The sequence below is a fragment of the Lucilia cuprina genome, chromosome 5 (assembly GCF_022045245.1).
Source record: "Lucilia cuprina isolate Lc7/37 chromosome 5, ASM2204524v1, whole genome shotgun sequence".
Taxonomy (NCBI): Eukaryota; Metazoa; Arthropoda; class Insecta; order Diptera; family Calliphoridae; genus Lucilia; species Lucilia cuprina.
In genome coordinates this window covers 28,660,629-28,677,599 of record NC_060953.1, presented here as the reverse complement: position 1 = coordinate 28,677,599, position 16,971 = coordinate 28,660,629, and the positions used below count along the sequence as shown (strand labels likewise).

At 30.9% G+C, this 16,971-nt stretch overlaps 1 protein-coding gene across 2 annotated transcripts in view; it reads right to left on the bottom strand.

Annotated features, from left to right (window-relative positions):
• Positions 1–1,069: 1,069 nt before the first annotated feature.
• LOC111687721 (failed axon connections) overlaps positions 1,070–16,971 on the bottom strand; it is a 38,733-nt gene continuing 22,831 nt past the window's right edge. For both annotated transcript variants that reach the window (XM_023450192.2, XM_023450193.2), the window contains exon 5: positions 1,070–1,782. In XM_023450192.2, coding sequence (XP_023305960.2) covers positions 1,729–1,782 — 54 coding nt within the window. In that variant the 3' untranslated portion in view covers positions 1,070–1,728. The remainder of the gene's footprint in view (positions 1,783–16,971) is intronic.

The following is a 16,971-nucleotide window of genomic DNA, read 5'->3' as shown; positions in this document are numbered from 1 at the left end:
TAATGCTGGCTGATACCAAGATCTGGTAAAACTAATGTCAATGTCTTTTGGATAACCTGTGGAATGGAGCGAGGCTGGATTGTATCTCTTTAAGATGAACTCCTGTAGCCAGATTATGCTATTTTAAATTGTATTCTTTGTAATAACGCGTAACTTCCTTACGCGGGGTGGTTCATTGCCCGCTCAAATAAGGCTGAAATCACAGCTATAAAAATAGAGGTTAACTAGATTGAACCTAGCCTTTCTATGATGAGCGAAGGTCTATATATTTGGTGGGGATTTCCAGGATGAGACTAAGTGTACATACAGTAAACTAGGTGCGCACGGAGTTGTCAAAAAAGGAAACCCTAGAACACTTCCTCTGTCCTGCATTGGTAAATATTTATAGGAAGTCCAATATTACATGAACTTGCGGCTCTATCTAATATTGACATACATACAATGTCAAACACGGACGTGTCCTATAGGCATGTTTTTTCGCAGGATCCGTTACAGGGTAACATAACAGGACCATAAGGATCTAAAAAGAGTCGGTTATTTTCCGACTTATTTGAAAACCGCTTCAGTTTCGCCTATATGTATGAAATCTAAAAATTTGTCTAATGTAACTGTTAAAATTATAATATAATTTTAACCTTTTTATGGCTAAATAAGAAAACGGAAAAGGGATAAAAAAGCCGAGGCTAAATTTAGCATCAAAAAGTCTGACCTGTCAACACTGGTTATTATAAATATTCGAGTTCAATTTTTAGAAATCTAATTTTTCTTTATGATGATAAATTTATTTTATTCGATTAATATGTGATATGTTACTTACGTCTAATATGTTTTGACTTACACTGTATCTGCAAATTTTAGACATTTGTAAAAACAAGGTAAGGTAAGTAGGCCGAGTATTAGTCCAAATTGCACAGTATAGAATGCGTATAACAAATTAAAACAATCTTTAATATGTTTATTAGAAAGCTGTTTTTATTTATCATTTTATTTAAGGTGTATTTTTGTTATATGTTTTTATATAAAACACTGAACTACAATACAAATATTTATAATAAAAAATCTTACAACATAACTTTATTATTTTTATTTCATAAACAAACTTGTATTAATCTACATGTCCGTAATGTGATGATGAAATATATGTACTCTTTATATCTATTTATGTATGAAAACTTATTAACGATCTAGTGTGTTGTTACAATACACATGTATGTAAAAATTCTGCAAATATTTTAATTATACGTATATGTTTTATAATGAACTTTGCAGTTTGAGCATTTTAAAATATGTGGTTCGTGCGGAATGGGTTTTAAAAATTACAGATGAAATTTAGAAAGGTTTATGTATATTAATACCTAAATAATTATATTTAAAAAGACACAATAAAAAAATAAAAATATTGTATAAAATACCTTAAGGTTAAATAAAAATTAAAATATAATATTTGCACACGATTATGATTATTTTTATGAAATAAATATATTAATGCCATTTCAAGTTTTTTGTGATCATTATGGATAACATACAATTTTTACGAAATTGATAAATTATGAATCATCTTTAATCGTCAGAAGTTTTCTTTTAACTAATGTTTCTTATGAGTATATTTTTTATAATTTTATGCTAACTCAGTATATATATATATAATGCTCCAATTATTTAATGCAGTAGGTAAATGTATAATAAATGCTTTTCCTTTACAGAATTTAAAAGGTTAATTTTTTATCTTCACTTTGATTCATCTTTGTCCTTATTTTCTTCAGATATCTCTTTCTCGGTTGTCTAAAATTAAATCAAATTATAATTAATAAAAATATTATGAATATAGGTAGAAATATACATATATTTTATACATATATAATATATTATAAATATTAATATAAAAATGTATTTCTTATAAATTTTATACGCATTTTTAAGTCTGTTTTGTAAATCGAATCAGTTTCAAAAACCGAGAATCTTCGAATTTTTATTTGAATGTAAAATTTAGAAAAATAAACATATTTTAAATGAATAAGAGTTTAAAACGCCCATAGCATTTATATTAAATTACAATCGTAAAAAACGCAAAAAAAATATTTTTTTAATTTATTAGAATTGTATTAAATAAATAATTTAACAGAATAGTAATCTGTGGAATATTAAAAGATTTCTAATAAAATTAAATTCCATTATATTTGTGTACTATGTTTTAAAAAGAGAAAAATTATGTGAATTCGTTTTTATCGAGAAATTTACTATAATTATATTATATAATTATTTACATAGATATAAACTAACTAGTGAAAAGTTGTTTTTGAGTACTCAGTTAATTTTGTTTAACAGTTTAAGCGCCAAATAATATCAGCATACTAGGATTTGCAAACAGTGTTTGGAACATAATTTTCCGACCCTGAAAATTATATCATCATATGAAATTCAATATGAAACGAACTAAGGGTACAAATACAATATTGCGGCTGCGGAGACGGTTATTTTTTATACTGAGTTTTGACAACTGTGTAAATTTCATTTAGAATTGCATAATATTGATATTTATTCAATAAAGCTTACACTATCCACTCTATTTGTAAATATCGAAATTAAGTATTCTTCCTATACCACTCGACAGTGTACTTTATATTGGTTCCAAGCTACCTAAGGTCTGTTTAGAGGTCAAATTCTAAACATAGTGTTCTTCCTAGTTCGAATATGGACTTTGGAGAAGATAAATGATGAATTCAACGGTTTTCCTATGATACCTTAAGTAGTTAAAGATTTTGAAAGACCACTCGTTTTTTTGAATAATAAAGATATTGATAAACATTTCATAATTGTATTTGATTGATTTATACATGTTCTAAACACTAAATAATTTTTTATATTGGAATTGTTTAAATATTTTCAACGACAAATGGATCTCCGTTCCGAAACGACCGAATAGAAATTGTCAATATATATCCCGCCCGTTAACAGCAACGGCGCCAGTAATCACCCAAGCATATCCCATCTCTTGCAAGGTGATAACAAAATAATACTAGGCAATTTCAATGTCCATCATAGGAGCTGGTATTCCCAATTACCGAATGATCCTCGTGTTATTAGTATTGCTGACCAGATGACTCAGATTTCGCTGCAATAAATGAGGACTTCTCTACAAAAATAACTGCACGATGCTCAAACTTCCCAGACATCTCCATTCTCTGCTCGTCGCTACTTGCCCAAACCTCCTTGCAAACCCAGACATTATTCAACTCAGTTTTGAGAGAAACTATTCTCAAGGCGGGAATGCGTTTTATCAACGCAGGAAGAATCCCTAATATGATGTACAGTTGACGAAAGAGATAAACATTTTCGTAAATGAACATCGCTACAACAACTGGTTAGTCTATCTCTCTGGTCTACTATTAGAAATCTATATGGATTTACAATTAAAGGAATTTCGCCGCTGTCGGCTTTAACAACATGCAATATACTGAATTTTCGAACTAGACTCTACTCAACGATGTCAAACCCTGGATTGCCAAATATCTCTGTAGCAGATAAAAATGGGCGTGCCACAAGAGCAGTACTGTCACCCATACTCTTCAATATTTATCTTGCCTCACTTTCTGAACCACCATATTGTGTCTCGATAGTGTCGTATGGAGATGATAGTACTGTTTTCGCATCTAGTGTTGACATTGACAACATCGTGGACCATTTTCATTCTATTCACTTCATGGGCTAAGGAAGTAAAGATGGAACTCGACATCTTAGTCGAAGGCAGACGTATCCCTACGGTTCAGAACCCGTAAATCTTAGGGGTTGTCTTCGAACGCCATATACATCAATCATAAAATGAAATTACGAAATAAAGTCCTAAAAGCACTCGCTGGCACCTCCTGGGGCATTGATAAGGAGAGAATAACTGCGACATATAAATCAGTTGGTCGGTCTCTCCTTGATTATGCTGCCCCAATATGAATTCTTATCTCAGTGACACAGAATGGTAGTATTGCAGACGTCCCAAAATAATGCACTCCGAATCGCAACTGTATGTGTCAAGATGAAAAATGTGGATCACTTGCACGAGGAAACCAGGATGCTGTCTGTCAAGCAACATAATGTGTTGCTTGCTAGGTGGCATGTCATCAGCCATCCCATCCTAACCATTAAATTTTGATGGAAAATCCCCCACTCGACACATTCGGTCAGACTTTCAGCGTTATACAACACATAATGTGTAGCTTGCTAGGTGGCATGTCATCAGCCATCCCATCCTAACCATTAAATTTTGATGGAAAATCCCCCACTCGACACATTCGGTCAGACTTCCAGGATGTCATCCCATCTGACGCCGACAGATTGTCGATAATAAAAGCATTGCATCAAAATGCGGTTACAAAAGCCATTAATGCCTATAGGCTCAATAAAGTCTTAAACCAACATCCGCCCGCGATTTCGGATAGTGAGAGACAATTGCCCAGGCATACTCGTTCCACACTAGCACACTTAAGGGCCGGTTGGAGCAGTATTCTTAACTGCCTGTCTCCAAAGCCCTCATGACACAGTTCACCTATTTAATTGTCCCCATAGGCCCAATAACTTAACTCCCATAGACCTATGGCTAAGACCGACTTAGGTGGCACAATTTCTCCAGCTTCCAATAACATCTCATGACAGCAATAATAATTAATCTTATTGAGAACATCCAGTTATAGCCAGCCTGTTACAACAACAACAAATACACCAACATTTGTATTTTAGTATGGCCTTGGTGTAAATCCTTGGAAAACGGAACTTGTTCTCTTCACTAAGAAGTACAATATACCCACCTTCACTCTCCCACGATTGAATGGGGTAGAGCTGAAGTTATCGGATAGTGCTAAATATCTGGGAGTAATCCTGGATTCAAAACTATTATCATGTCATTTGAACACTCAATCTAGGCCTTATACTCATGTAATAGAGCAATTGGTAAATCATGGGGCATAAACCCCAATAATACCAAATGGCTCTTTGACATGGTAGTCAAGCCCATACTATTGTATGGCGTACTTGTGTGGTGGAAGTCTTTACAAAAGGACTTACACCGTAAAGGTTGGGTTGGGTTTTGCAGACTGCTTACTGACACGAGTAAGTCTTTACTTGGATCCTCTTGTAACACCTGTGAAGAGAAAAGATAAGGGAAAACATTTGGAAGGGAAAAATAGTGATAGAGATAATAGAGAAAGATACAGATATAGAATATAGAATAATGAGTATAGAAATCGATGAGATCGACACTGTATTTGAAGAAAAATCCTAGTGTGTATTTAGTTACACACCCACTTCGACAATTTCAAGAATACTAGTATACACTCAGGTTGAAAAACTGACAGATCAGATAGATCAGAAAAGTGAGACGAACCCAACACCTGATAACGGAGCGATTCCAGGGCCGGGCAGTAACACAGAAGATGGGTACTTGTTTCCTCCTCTTCTTCATTTTGACAGCTCCTACAAGTCATTATATGGAATACCAATACGTCTAACATGGTTTCCGAACTTTGAATGACCGCTAAGAACTCATATCAGAGCGCTCAGATATATTCTGTTAAGTCCTAAAATGTAGAATGTTTTATGGGGATCCATACGGTGCCACAGTAACCTAGCAATCGAGCAAGTATGCTCCTGAGACCACCATCGGAGGTCAACATCCGGAAGATAGATTCCTATATTCGTACGACAAACTGGTTCGGTTTAGGAAACCAGAGTAATTAGGTCGAAGTGTACTAATACGCTGATCACAAAGAAACCAAAATATTAGACCCAAGTGTGTCCCCAGTGATGACATCGCGTGGACGATCTGACTACCTAACCTAGTATTATTTCACGGGTTTCCCATTTTACACTATCTTTATTTTTAATTGGAAAACATAAATTTACTTTTTCCGTTTTTTTTTAATTTTATTTATGAACAAAAAACAAAATTCTCATAAAAAAGGATAGAAAAAAATTAATTGATTCACTGTATGTTTTAAATTTTTTTACTGGGGAAAAATATCTAGTAAAACATACTCATACTGTAATTTGTAACACTCTCTTACTCTCGCGTTGCATGTTTTAATAAGTAGTGTTTTTAATTTAAATTTATTCTATTTAAGTAATTTTTACTTCACTTTTTATATCAACAAATGAATAATTCATTTTTACTGCAAGCCGCATTTTGCATTGACTTCTATTTCTGCACACATTTCACACATAACATACACACAAACTAAATAAAAGCTGTATTTTCTCGATGTTGTTGTTTTTTATGCTTTTATTTATTTATTTTTTTTTTTTGAGGAAATTTCCAGAGGTCTCAGATTTTTGCACATATCTTAGTTATTTTATGGGCCGATTTTGCTATAAGAAACTTCTCGAATGTATGTCTGACAGAATTATTGAAGATTTGGTTCTGGGCTCTTTAAATTAAATTAAAAGAAAAATACCTCTTCAGTTTGCACGAGAACACATGTAAAAACAATATCAACATCTTGTTTTTTAGGATGAAAAAAGTTTAATGTATAAGGTCCAGATCGATATAATCATTACATTTATGATTTTTGAAAGGAAGGGCTCTACTTGAGTCGTCTGCATAGCTGTAGTGGGTTTGGAATGTAGTGGGGCAATTTCGTATTATGAAACATGTGAACTTCAATTTCTTTAATCTAGTAAACATTGTAATAATTGTAATGCTATACTAGAAACAGTTTTTTTCATATTTTCTGATATCTTTGAAGCCTTGCCGAGTGTATTTCAAAAATAATATACCCAGATCCATACCGCCAGGGCTATAAAACGATGGATTCGAAGCCAGAATGTACAAATTTTGAAGTGGGTATACCCACTTCTCACAAAATTATTATTGAAAATGCTTTGGATATTCCTTCTCGTAAAGTGTATAGATCGGGCAGACAGTATGGTACAAAAGAAACCTTTATTAAAGGAACAAAAAGGTTTGGGCCGAAATTTCCTTGATATTTCTTAAGAATCTTTATAACTCTTTATCATCTCGAATTTTCTAAGTTAAACCAAGTAACGGCGGATATGTCTTACTAATTCTTTTCAAAAACCACGTAAAATTTTTCATAAAAACAAGAAAGTTTCAAGAAAAATGGAAAACGTATTGTTTTAGTAAAAAAATATTAAAAATTGCTTATTAAGTATTGCACTAATGTGTGTATATCTGATGATACATAAGATATCAAGCTATTAATTAAAATAATGTATATAGGACCGGAAAATTATATAGTGGAAATTACAAACGGAATGACAAACTTATATGTATAGTCCGACCGAACTCAAAATTTCGTTCGGTACCGAACACCGAACTTCGGTAAATTTGAAAGTTCGGCCGAACCCGAACTTTGTTCGGTTTTCGGTTTCTTAAATGAAAAACGAATTTATGATAAAAAGGTAATAAATTTATAACATTTAACACCAAAATATGAACATCGGAAAGATTTTTTAAAAAGGGTCTTTAATTTCAATTGGGCCAATTATCAACTAATTCCGAATCCCACAGGATGATAAATTTCTAATAATAAACTATTTTTGTGAAATGCATATATCTTAATACCTTTATTATTGGTTTTTTAAACGATTCATTGACAATGATATAATTCTCTGTAAGAGCACGCAGAGAAAAACATGGCTGTGGTTAAAATTATGATTGTAGTACAAACATATTATCGTTATTGTAACAATTTTAAAATATCATATTATGATTAAATACCGTCAAAATATTGTATCATGATATTTTTGTATTTATCATAATATTGTTATACATTATCATATTATGATCCAAGGTGATCAAAATTTCGTTTAAATGTGGATCGAAATCAAAATAAATTTTATCGAATCAGTAAAATTTCTAAATAAATAAAAAATATACTTAACACAATTCGCAAATTTGAATTTGCCTATTTATATGAAATTTTGGTTCATAGCATTTTTAAGCCTGTTATGAACGTTAGTCATTTTCTAAAGCGGACCTTATATGGAGGACATGTCGAAATGTAAACCGATTTTGATTATTTTGAAAACCAATCAATCTGCAACAATAGTTTAGGTCCTATCGTTCTTTTAAGAGACTGACTGACATGTCAAGATCGTTTAAGAATGAGGACCTAGAAAATTTCTATTTTACAAATGAGATCAAAGATTTATAGTCGAAACTAGATAATTCAAATTAAATGTTTTACTTTTCTTAGCTTTTTAATCACTTTCTGGTTACATTGGCCGAACCTCACTTTTTACCGAACTCGGACACCTCTTATATGTATATATTCATCTCACGAAGGTGAAAGTATAACAGTAATATCGTCTATGAATTAAATAAGGACCCAGAATATATACACTTGTACAATTTGGCTGTTATTTTATGTGTTAATGTTGCGCACAATTAGGATTAAATATTCATTGATTCGGTTTTCTTAATTTTATATTTTTGTTTATAAAAATTAACTTTTAGAAAAAAGTATATATGGATATAACAAATGTTTATTTAGTTCATATGTAAAAATATTACGTTTAATTTTTAATTATTAAAGTATCCGAATTACGAATACTTTGCTAAAACATAAACATCACTATTGCACATTTTCTTATTTCACTTACTTTTCTTGCAATTTGTGATAATTTATTGCAAATAGTGATAAATTTATTTGATATTTGACCAATTTTACATCTTGCTTTGGTATAACACTAGCGAATTAATATAGCCAAAAATGCATCTAATAATTTACATATTTGTAAGCCTCCAAATCAAAGAAAGAATATAAAGAAATTAGGGATTGTCAGTTGGTACCTAAATCAGTTGTCATCCGATACCTAACTCTAGGAATGTATTGATAGAATACAATCCATAAAAACGTTCTTAAAAATTTTAGGAAAAATATAAAACATTTAAATTTATTCTTTTACAGATTTTTAAATATTTTTATTGCACATTTGATCTGTAAACGTTTAAAAATACATTTATAAATTTGTTTATTCTCATGTTTGCAAAACATCATGATTATTTTATATTTATTAAAATTCCTCAAAAATAAATTGCCAAAAAATTAAAAAAATATATTTCTCGTTTACAAACAATAAGACAATTTCGGTGTAAAAATGCGCAAAAAAATAGAAAATGTGTTGTGTGTGTATGAAAAGGTGCAAGAAGAAGGTAAATTATCTTCACATTTTCGCGGAAAAGTTTTAACGTATTGTGAGAGAGTCGCACTTTCACCAGTGTGTTGAATTCTCATAAAATTGTCTGTGTGGTGAGGACATGTTATTGTTGTAAAACAATGTCATAGTCCAATTTCTTATTATTCTTTGCTTCAAATTATAATTTTTAATATTTATTAAAAAATAAACAAGAATGTATATACCCTACACCAGTTAGTACCATAGTTGAAAAAATAAAGGAATAATTGTTCTCTCTTTTCGTAGCCATACTAAACTTCTGACGTTTAAGCGATTTATTATTTTATATGCTACCGTCAAAGAATAAATAAGAAGTGAAACGCTGTCAAAAAGTACCTATGTCTACTGTCAGTCGGTACCTAACTCTAAAAATGTATTAGTAGAATTCTCAAGCCAACATAGTTGCAAAAAATCGGATTTAAAAATTTTGAAAAAAATTATTACATTTGAATTTATAGTTTAAAAGATTTCTTTAAATATTTTGCAACATAATTTATATATAAACATTATATATGAACGTATCTTTGGTTTTTAATCTGCAATATTGAAATAATAATTAAGTTAATTGAAATATTTTTTTTCGTACCATACGAAAATTTACAACATTGTTCTTTTTTCTTTTTAATTTCAACCAAAAAATTAAATGTCAAAAAAATAAAAAATATTTTTTTCGTTTGTAAAAAATTAAATCTTTTCGGGCTATTTAATATATTTAAAGTGTGCAAAAAAATAATAAAATATAACGTTAAGTGATAAAAAATATTTTCAAGTTCTATAAGCCAAGAATTTTCGCGACTAAGTTTTGAAGTTTGGAGAGAGAGTAAGTTTCTTACATATGTGTTGGAGTTACACAGAACTCGTCTGTGAGAAGAGCGTAACGATGTTGTTGTAAAAAAATGACAGCGTTTCACTTCTTAGTTTTCAGCAAGAATTATAAAAATATAGATTACGCATTGCGCAGGTTTTTTTTGGTTTAAATCAACAGGTGTTCGATGTGCTACGTCACATCAGCAAATAAAGTGATTGACGTCTAAAAAAAAATTTAAAAAAATTTTAAAAACGTCAAAAAATTTTGTAAAAATTTAAAAAATTAAAATACTTTAAATATGAAATGCGCTGTGAAAAATTGCAAAAGCACCAACAACTCCAAGGCGTGCGAAATTAGTTTTTTTATTTGTATTATGTATTTTATTTGTATTGAAATATTTTTTTATTTTCCAAAAATGTCACTTTGTTTATGTTTTGCTTTTATTTTTCTCAAGTTCTAGGCTGATATGACGTACATGCGCAGAACGAACATTTCTATAATTCTTGAGTTTTCAGTGGCTACCGTATTTACTTTATAAATGCGAGTTTTTTTGTTTTTAAATTTAAAAATATAAAATGGAAAATATTTTTCAAACTAAATTAAAATATGAATCAACATAAAATTCTAATAGCAAAGACAATAATAACAAGTTAGAGTGCTATATTCGGCCATGCCGAATCTTAAATACCATCCACCAGCTACTTTTATGTTATTAATTTTCTAATTGATCAAATATTTGTAAAGATAAGTTTTCTCATGTCTTTAATAGAAAAAATCCCAAAAGTTAAATCTATTACAATTCCAAGATTTATTGAACATTAGGGAAGGGAACCTTGTATGGGTGCTAAGACCAATTATGGACCGATCCAAAAAAACTTGCATTGTAATATTTCTGTATATAAGAGAAATACTTGTACCAAATTTTATATCGATATCTTTGGTAATGAGTAATGCGCGTTTAAGTGATTTTCGGGAGGGGACCTTATATGGGAGCTATGACCAATTATGGACCGATCCAAAAAAACTTTCATAGTTATATTTCTGTATATAAGATCAATATTTGTACCAAATTTTATATCGATATCTTAATTTAGTAATGAGTAATGCGCGTTTAAGTGATTTCGGGAGGGGGTCTTATATGGGAGCTATGACCAATTATGGACCGATCCAAAAAAAACTTTCATGGTTATATTTCTGTATATAAGAGCAATACTTGTACCAAATTTTACATCGATATCTTAAGTTAGTAATGAATTATGTGCGGGAGGGGACCTTGTATAGGAGCTATGACCAAATATGGACCGATCGAAAAAATCTTTCACTGTAATATTTCTGTGTATAAGAGCAATACTTGTACCAAATTTTATGTCTATATCTTAATTTAGTAATGAGTTATGCGCGTTTAACTGATTTTCGGGAGGGGACCTTATATGGGAGCTATGACCAATTATGGACCGATCCAAAAAAACTTTCAATGTAATATTTCTGTATATAAGAGCAATACTTGTACCAAATTTTATATCGATATCTTAATTTAGTAATGAGTTATGCGTGTTTAAGTGATTTTCGGGAGGGGACCTTGTATGGGAGCTATGACCAATTATAGGCCGATCCAAAAAAGATTTAATTTTAATATTTCTGTATATAAGAGCAATACTTGTACCAAATTTTATATCGATATCTTAATTAAGTAATGGGTTATGTGCGTTTAAGTGATTTTCGGGAGGGGACCTTGTATGGGAGCTATGACCAAATATGGACCGATCGAAAAAAATCTTCAATTGTATTATATTTGTATATAAGAGCAATACTTGCACCAAATTTTATATCGATATCTTAATTTAGTAATGAGATATGCGCGTTTAAGTGATTTTCGGGAGGGGACCTTGTATGGGAGCTATGACCAATTATGGACCCATCTAAAAAATTTTTCCTCTGAATAAATTCTATTGTCATAAAATTTTAATTTCTAAAATTTTGTGAAGATATCGACATTACGACGGAAGTTATTAACAAAAAACCAAATTTCCGGGAATTTGTACTTTTGTATGGGAGGTATATGAAATTGTGGACCGATTCTGGCGATTTTACGCAAACATTAAGCTCTTGTGTGGAAACGTATGTATGCCAATTTTTATGGAATTATCTTGCATAGTTTTCGAGAAAATTACATCCGAATGTGTACAAAATGCCTATTTTTTTCGAGGTTGTTTCAAATTTTGTTTTATAACTTTTCCCGATGTGAACCGATTTTGCCCATTTTCAATACCAAACAACTTAGGAAAACAAAGAACATTTTGGGTGAATTTGGTTAAATTCTATTGCTTCGTTTGCAAAAATTCAACGTAAACAACTGCAAGAGCTGTTATTTTGGGGTTTAATGCGAATAAATCATGGTATTAAGATAAATTTCAAGTAGAACTTGTTGGGTTTAGTGTGATCCGTTTATGAGCTGGACCGTTAGTGCACACAATTTTTTATTTCTAATTTCTTAAATATGATTTCCCTTACAATTTCAATAATTCTTATTTACGTCAAAAAACTTTTCATTGAGAGAGAACGGAGTTACCTTGTTTTCTTTATACCATGGTTAGTACGTTAAAAATATGAATTTTATAAAAAATAAAGCATTTAATTTGGTTTTTAACTTTATTCCGGAATATTTTTACTTATTTTTGATTAAGAGATTTTTTACAAGAGGGCTCATAGAGGAGTAGGGGTAAATATTACCCATCCTTATCAATGTTAGTAGAGGAATTTACGTTCATATAAAAGTTATTGATGTAGAATTTACTGGTGTTATTAGTGTTTATAAGTGAATTTTGAATGGGGGCTAGGGTCAAATTACACCCGAACATAACAAAAACTGGTAGTATCGTCTAGAGTTCTATTAAACTAAGTTTTGCCAATTTTTATTGACATAATAAAATATTTAACATAATTATATGCGCAAAGGTCCTATTCGGAGGGTAAGGATTTCTACATTAAATTTAGAATACCTGGTGTCGTGGGATGCATTGATGGAACCCACATCTATATTGTGGCACCAAAAGTTTACCATATTTATTCAAAATTCCCTTTTTTCAATTTATGTAAATTAATTTTTTCAAGAATATTTTGCATTATACTAAAATATTTCGTACAATTTCGTATATATTAGGAAAGAATATCGTGGTGCGAAACAACGAACGATTCGTACAATGTACGACATTTTTCGAATATATTAGGCATGGATTTTTTCAGTGTAGAATAGATTCTAAATGAACACTGAAAATAATCCATGCTCAACTTTACGAAAAAAAATTTCGTAACTTCTATTTTCGTAATATTTACAAAAATTTCGTGTATAATACGAAATATTATTTAATAAAACCCTTTTCTATTTTTACGAAAGTACGAAAACCTTTCGTAATATTTTATTCTTAAATTTTAGCGAAATTAAACATAATGATATTAATTATATTATGATTAAATAAAACTACAACATTTTTATAAAATTTAAGAAAAATTATAATATTATTCACGAATTATTTTCATAAAAAAATTGAAAATTCGTGTGTAGAATAATTTTGAACTAAAATTGGAAATTTTTTTAAAATGAACAAAAACGTTTGAATAAATTAATATTTCGTAAATTTTACCATATTTATTCAAAATTCCCTTTTTTTAATTTATGTAAATTATTTTTTTCAAGAATATTTTGCATTATACTAATATATTTCGAACTATTCGTACAATGTACGACATTTTTCGTATATATTAGGTATTAATTTTTTTCAGTGTAGAAACATAATAGAAAGAACAAATTTAGTACTAAAGAACAGATGGAGGTGTTTGCTTGGGGCTAGGCAGCTGCATTATGAACCTAAGAAGGCTATATAAGTGCGAATACAATAGCAATATATCTTAACTGGCAAACTCTGATTTTATTGATATTTACATTTTCAATTTAAATTAATGAAAAAAGTAAATTTTGAATATATATGGTAAAATTTACCAAATATTTATTTACGCAAACATTTTTGTTCATTTTAAAATACCTTTTCTAATTTTAATTCAAAGTTATTCTCCACACAAATTTTTAATTTTTTTATGAAAATAATTCGAGAATAATATAATACTTTTTCTTAAATTTTATAAAAATTTTGTTTTATTTAATGATAGTATAATTAATATCATTATTTTTAATTTCACTAAAATTTAAGAAAAAAAATATTACGAAAGATTTTCGTACTTTCGTAAAAATAGAAAAGGGTTTTATTAAATAATATTTCGTATTATACACGAAATTTTTGTAAATATTACGAAAATATAAGTTAGGAAATTTTTTTCGTAAAGTTGAGCATGGATTATTTTCAGTGTACCTTTCAACAAATAACTGAAAAAGAAAAGATTGCATATATACATTCTTAGATACATTCATAGAATCATATTTTTCATAAAATCTGCGTTGTAATGCAAAAACTTGAAACTTTTTCAAAATTGTATACATGTTAACTTACCACAAAATTTAAATATTAAAATTCTCGTATTTCTTTTGGTTTTATATTATTTATCTAAATTAAATTGATTTTATTTGAAGTTTCTTAACAGATTTTTATTAAATTTTGTATTTAAATTATTTTTATGTTTGAAACAAAGAATATAAAGAAATTGAGGCTTGTCAGTTGATACCTAAAGGAGTTGTCATTCGGTACCTAACTCTAAGAATGTATTGGTAGATTTTTTGTATAAGTATTGTAGCACCAACCACTTTCACCACTGATTCCAAATCTACATAGTTGCATAAAAACGTACTTAAAAATTTTAGGAAAAATATAAAACATTTTAATTTATTCTTTATTCGATCTGTAAATATTTAATGAATACATTTTTAAATATGTTTATTCTCATGTTTGCAAAATATCATGATTATTTTATATTTATTACCCATTTTTAATACCAAAATTTACAACTTCGTTTATTTCTAGTTTTATTAAAATTTAGTGTCCGACAGAACGGCGAAATTTTGACCGAACGCCGTACCCCGAACTTTTTATAAAATGTTTATTTATCATATTTTTACATCATCAAAAGTTTTAAAAATGCTGAAAATTTGTTTACAGAAGTTATCATACATCCTGGCTGTACAATAAATTTATAATTGTAATTTTACTGATTCGATACCCAACAGAAAATTTATAGCTTACTACATTGATATTGTGTTGCTTATTTTAAGTCTGAAAATTTTTTGTGGGGTAAAATTTATTTTGATTTCGATACACATTTAAAACGAAATTTTGATATACCTTGGATCATAATATGATAATGTATAACAATATTATGATAAATACAAAAATATCATGATACAATATTTTGACGGTATTTAATCATAATATGATATTTTGAAATTGTTACAATAACGATAATATGTTTATACTACAATCATAATTTTAACCACAGCCATGTTTTTCTCTGCGTGCTCTTACAGATAATTATATCATTGTCAATGAATCGTTTAAAAACCAAAAATAAAGGTATTAAGATATATGCATTCTCTCGCCTGAGTAACAATCTTGTCGCGATGCGAGAGCTTACGTATATTCCGTGGTCATGGTCTCTCTGGCTTAGGAGACTTTAATACTTTTTCTCACGGGTGGTCATGACTCTAAAGGAATATATAACTAATGGTTGCTCATCCTGTCAGGGTTATGTCTATCGATAGGTGGTACCTAGCCTATTGATGCATAACAGGACAAAGATGATACGTGACTGCCAATCGCAGGTTCGCTCTTTGTTGATAAGGGAGTGGCAAGTTATAATTGCACTTTTAAGGTTAAGGTTAGTGGTTGTTGTGCCGAGGTCCTGATTGGCTAGTTAGTGCGTAAATAAACTAGTCGTGAGCAATTCCCCTCACCGTCATGGCAAAGCGCTGTTGAAAGTTAGTTGCCTAGTCCACGTATGCCGTCACTGCGTGAGTGGTCCGTCTGAACGAGCTTATTCGTGGGAACAAAAATGGAAAAATACATAGAAAAAACAACGAATAATATAGTGAAAGGAGGAGAGGACAGTACGGACAATGGAAATGACGAAAGGGTAGTTGGAAAGGACACTATAGCTTTCAGAGACAGTAACGTTTTAGAGATGGACAAGGACAGTATTTTTGAAGGGGATCTGACTTTGACGGACATTCATGCTAGGATTTTGGAGCATGAAGGACAGATTTTGAAGAACTGCGATGTGGACGACCTTCTGGGCTTGTCGAAAGATTCCTTTGAGGAAGCTAGTGCCATTTGTAAGCTGGTGGATTTGACTCTGTGTTTCGATGGAGAGCATGATATCACTGTGATCTCAAAATCGGATGGTAGCCTCATCTCCTCCTGCTGGCGAGGCCAAGGGGACTCAAAGTAAGCTTTCAGATGATGGTTGTTCAATCGGCGCAAATGACGCCAAAATTGTTCGGCAGGTAGCCGCGGAGAAGTCGCCTAGCGCCTCTCCACGAAATATTTCAAAAGCTGGCCGAACAAAGCTTTACAGAGCAAAGAACGGCACTCGGAAATCTCGGACTTTTCTGGCTAAAATGAAGCAGAGGGATCCGGCGTCGTTCTTGGCGAAACGGAGGTACCTTCTCAAGAGGCACCGACAGGATGTGGCCAGATTCAAAAGGATCCATGGTCCTGTAAGTGTTCTCTTGGGTGGGTCTTCTCTTGAGGAACTGCAATCAGCAGATGTCGTCGGCCTGGATGTAAGACCGTCAACATCTGCTAATTGCCGTTTAGATAAAAGAAAGGAGGGTGGTGATACTGCTGCCGAAGCGCTCAGGACTTCGGTGGGAGCTGCAGATGGTAGTAAGACACCACCTATAAATGTACCAGGGGTGAGAGGCTCTAAGAAACCTACAGCTGCTTCCCTTAAGGGTTCCCAGTTGGGCACTTTTAAGCGAATCGGATCTGGAGGAGGTCAAGCCTGTTCACTAAAGGAACCCAAAAGCTCTGCGTCGA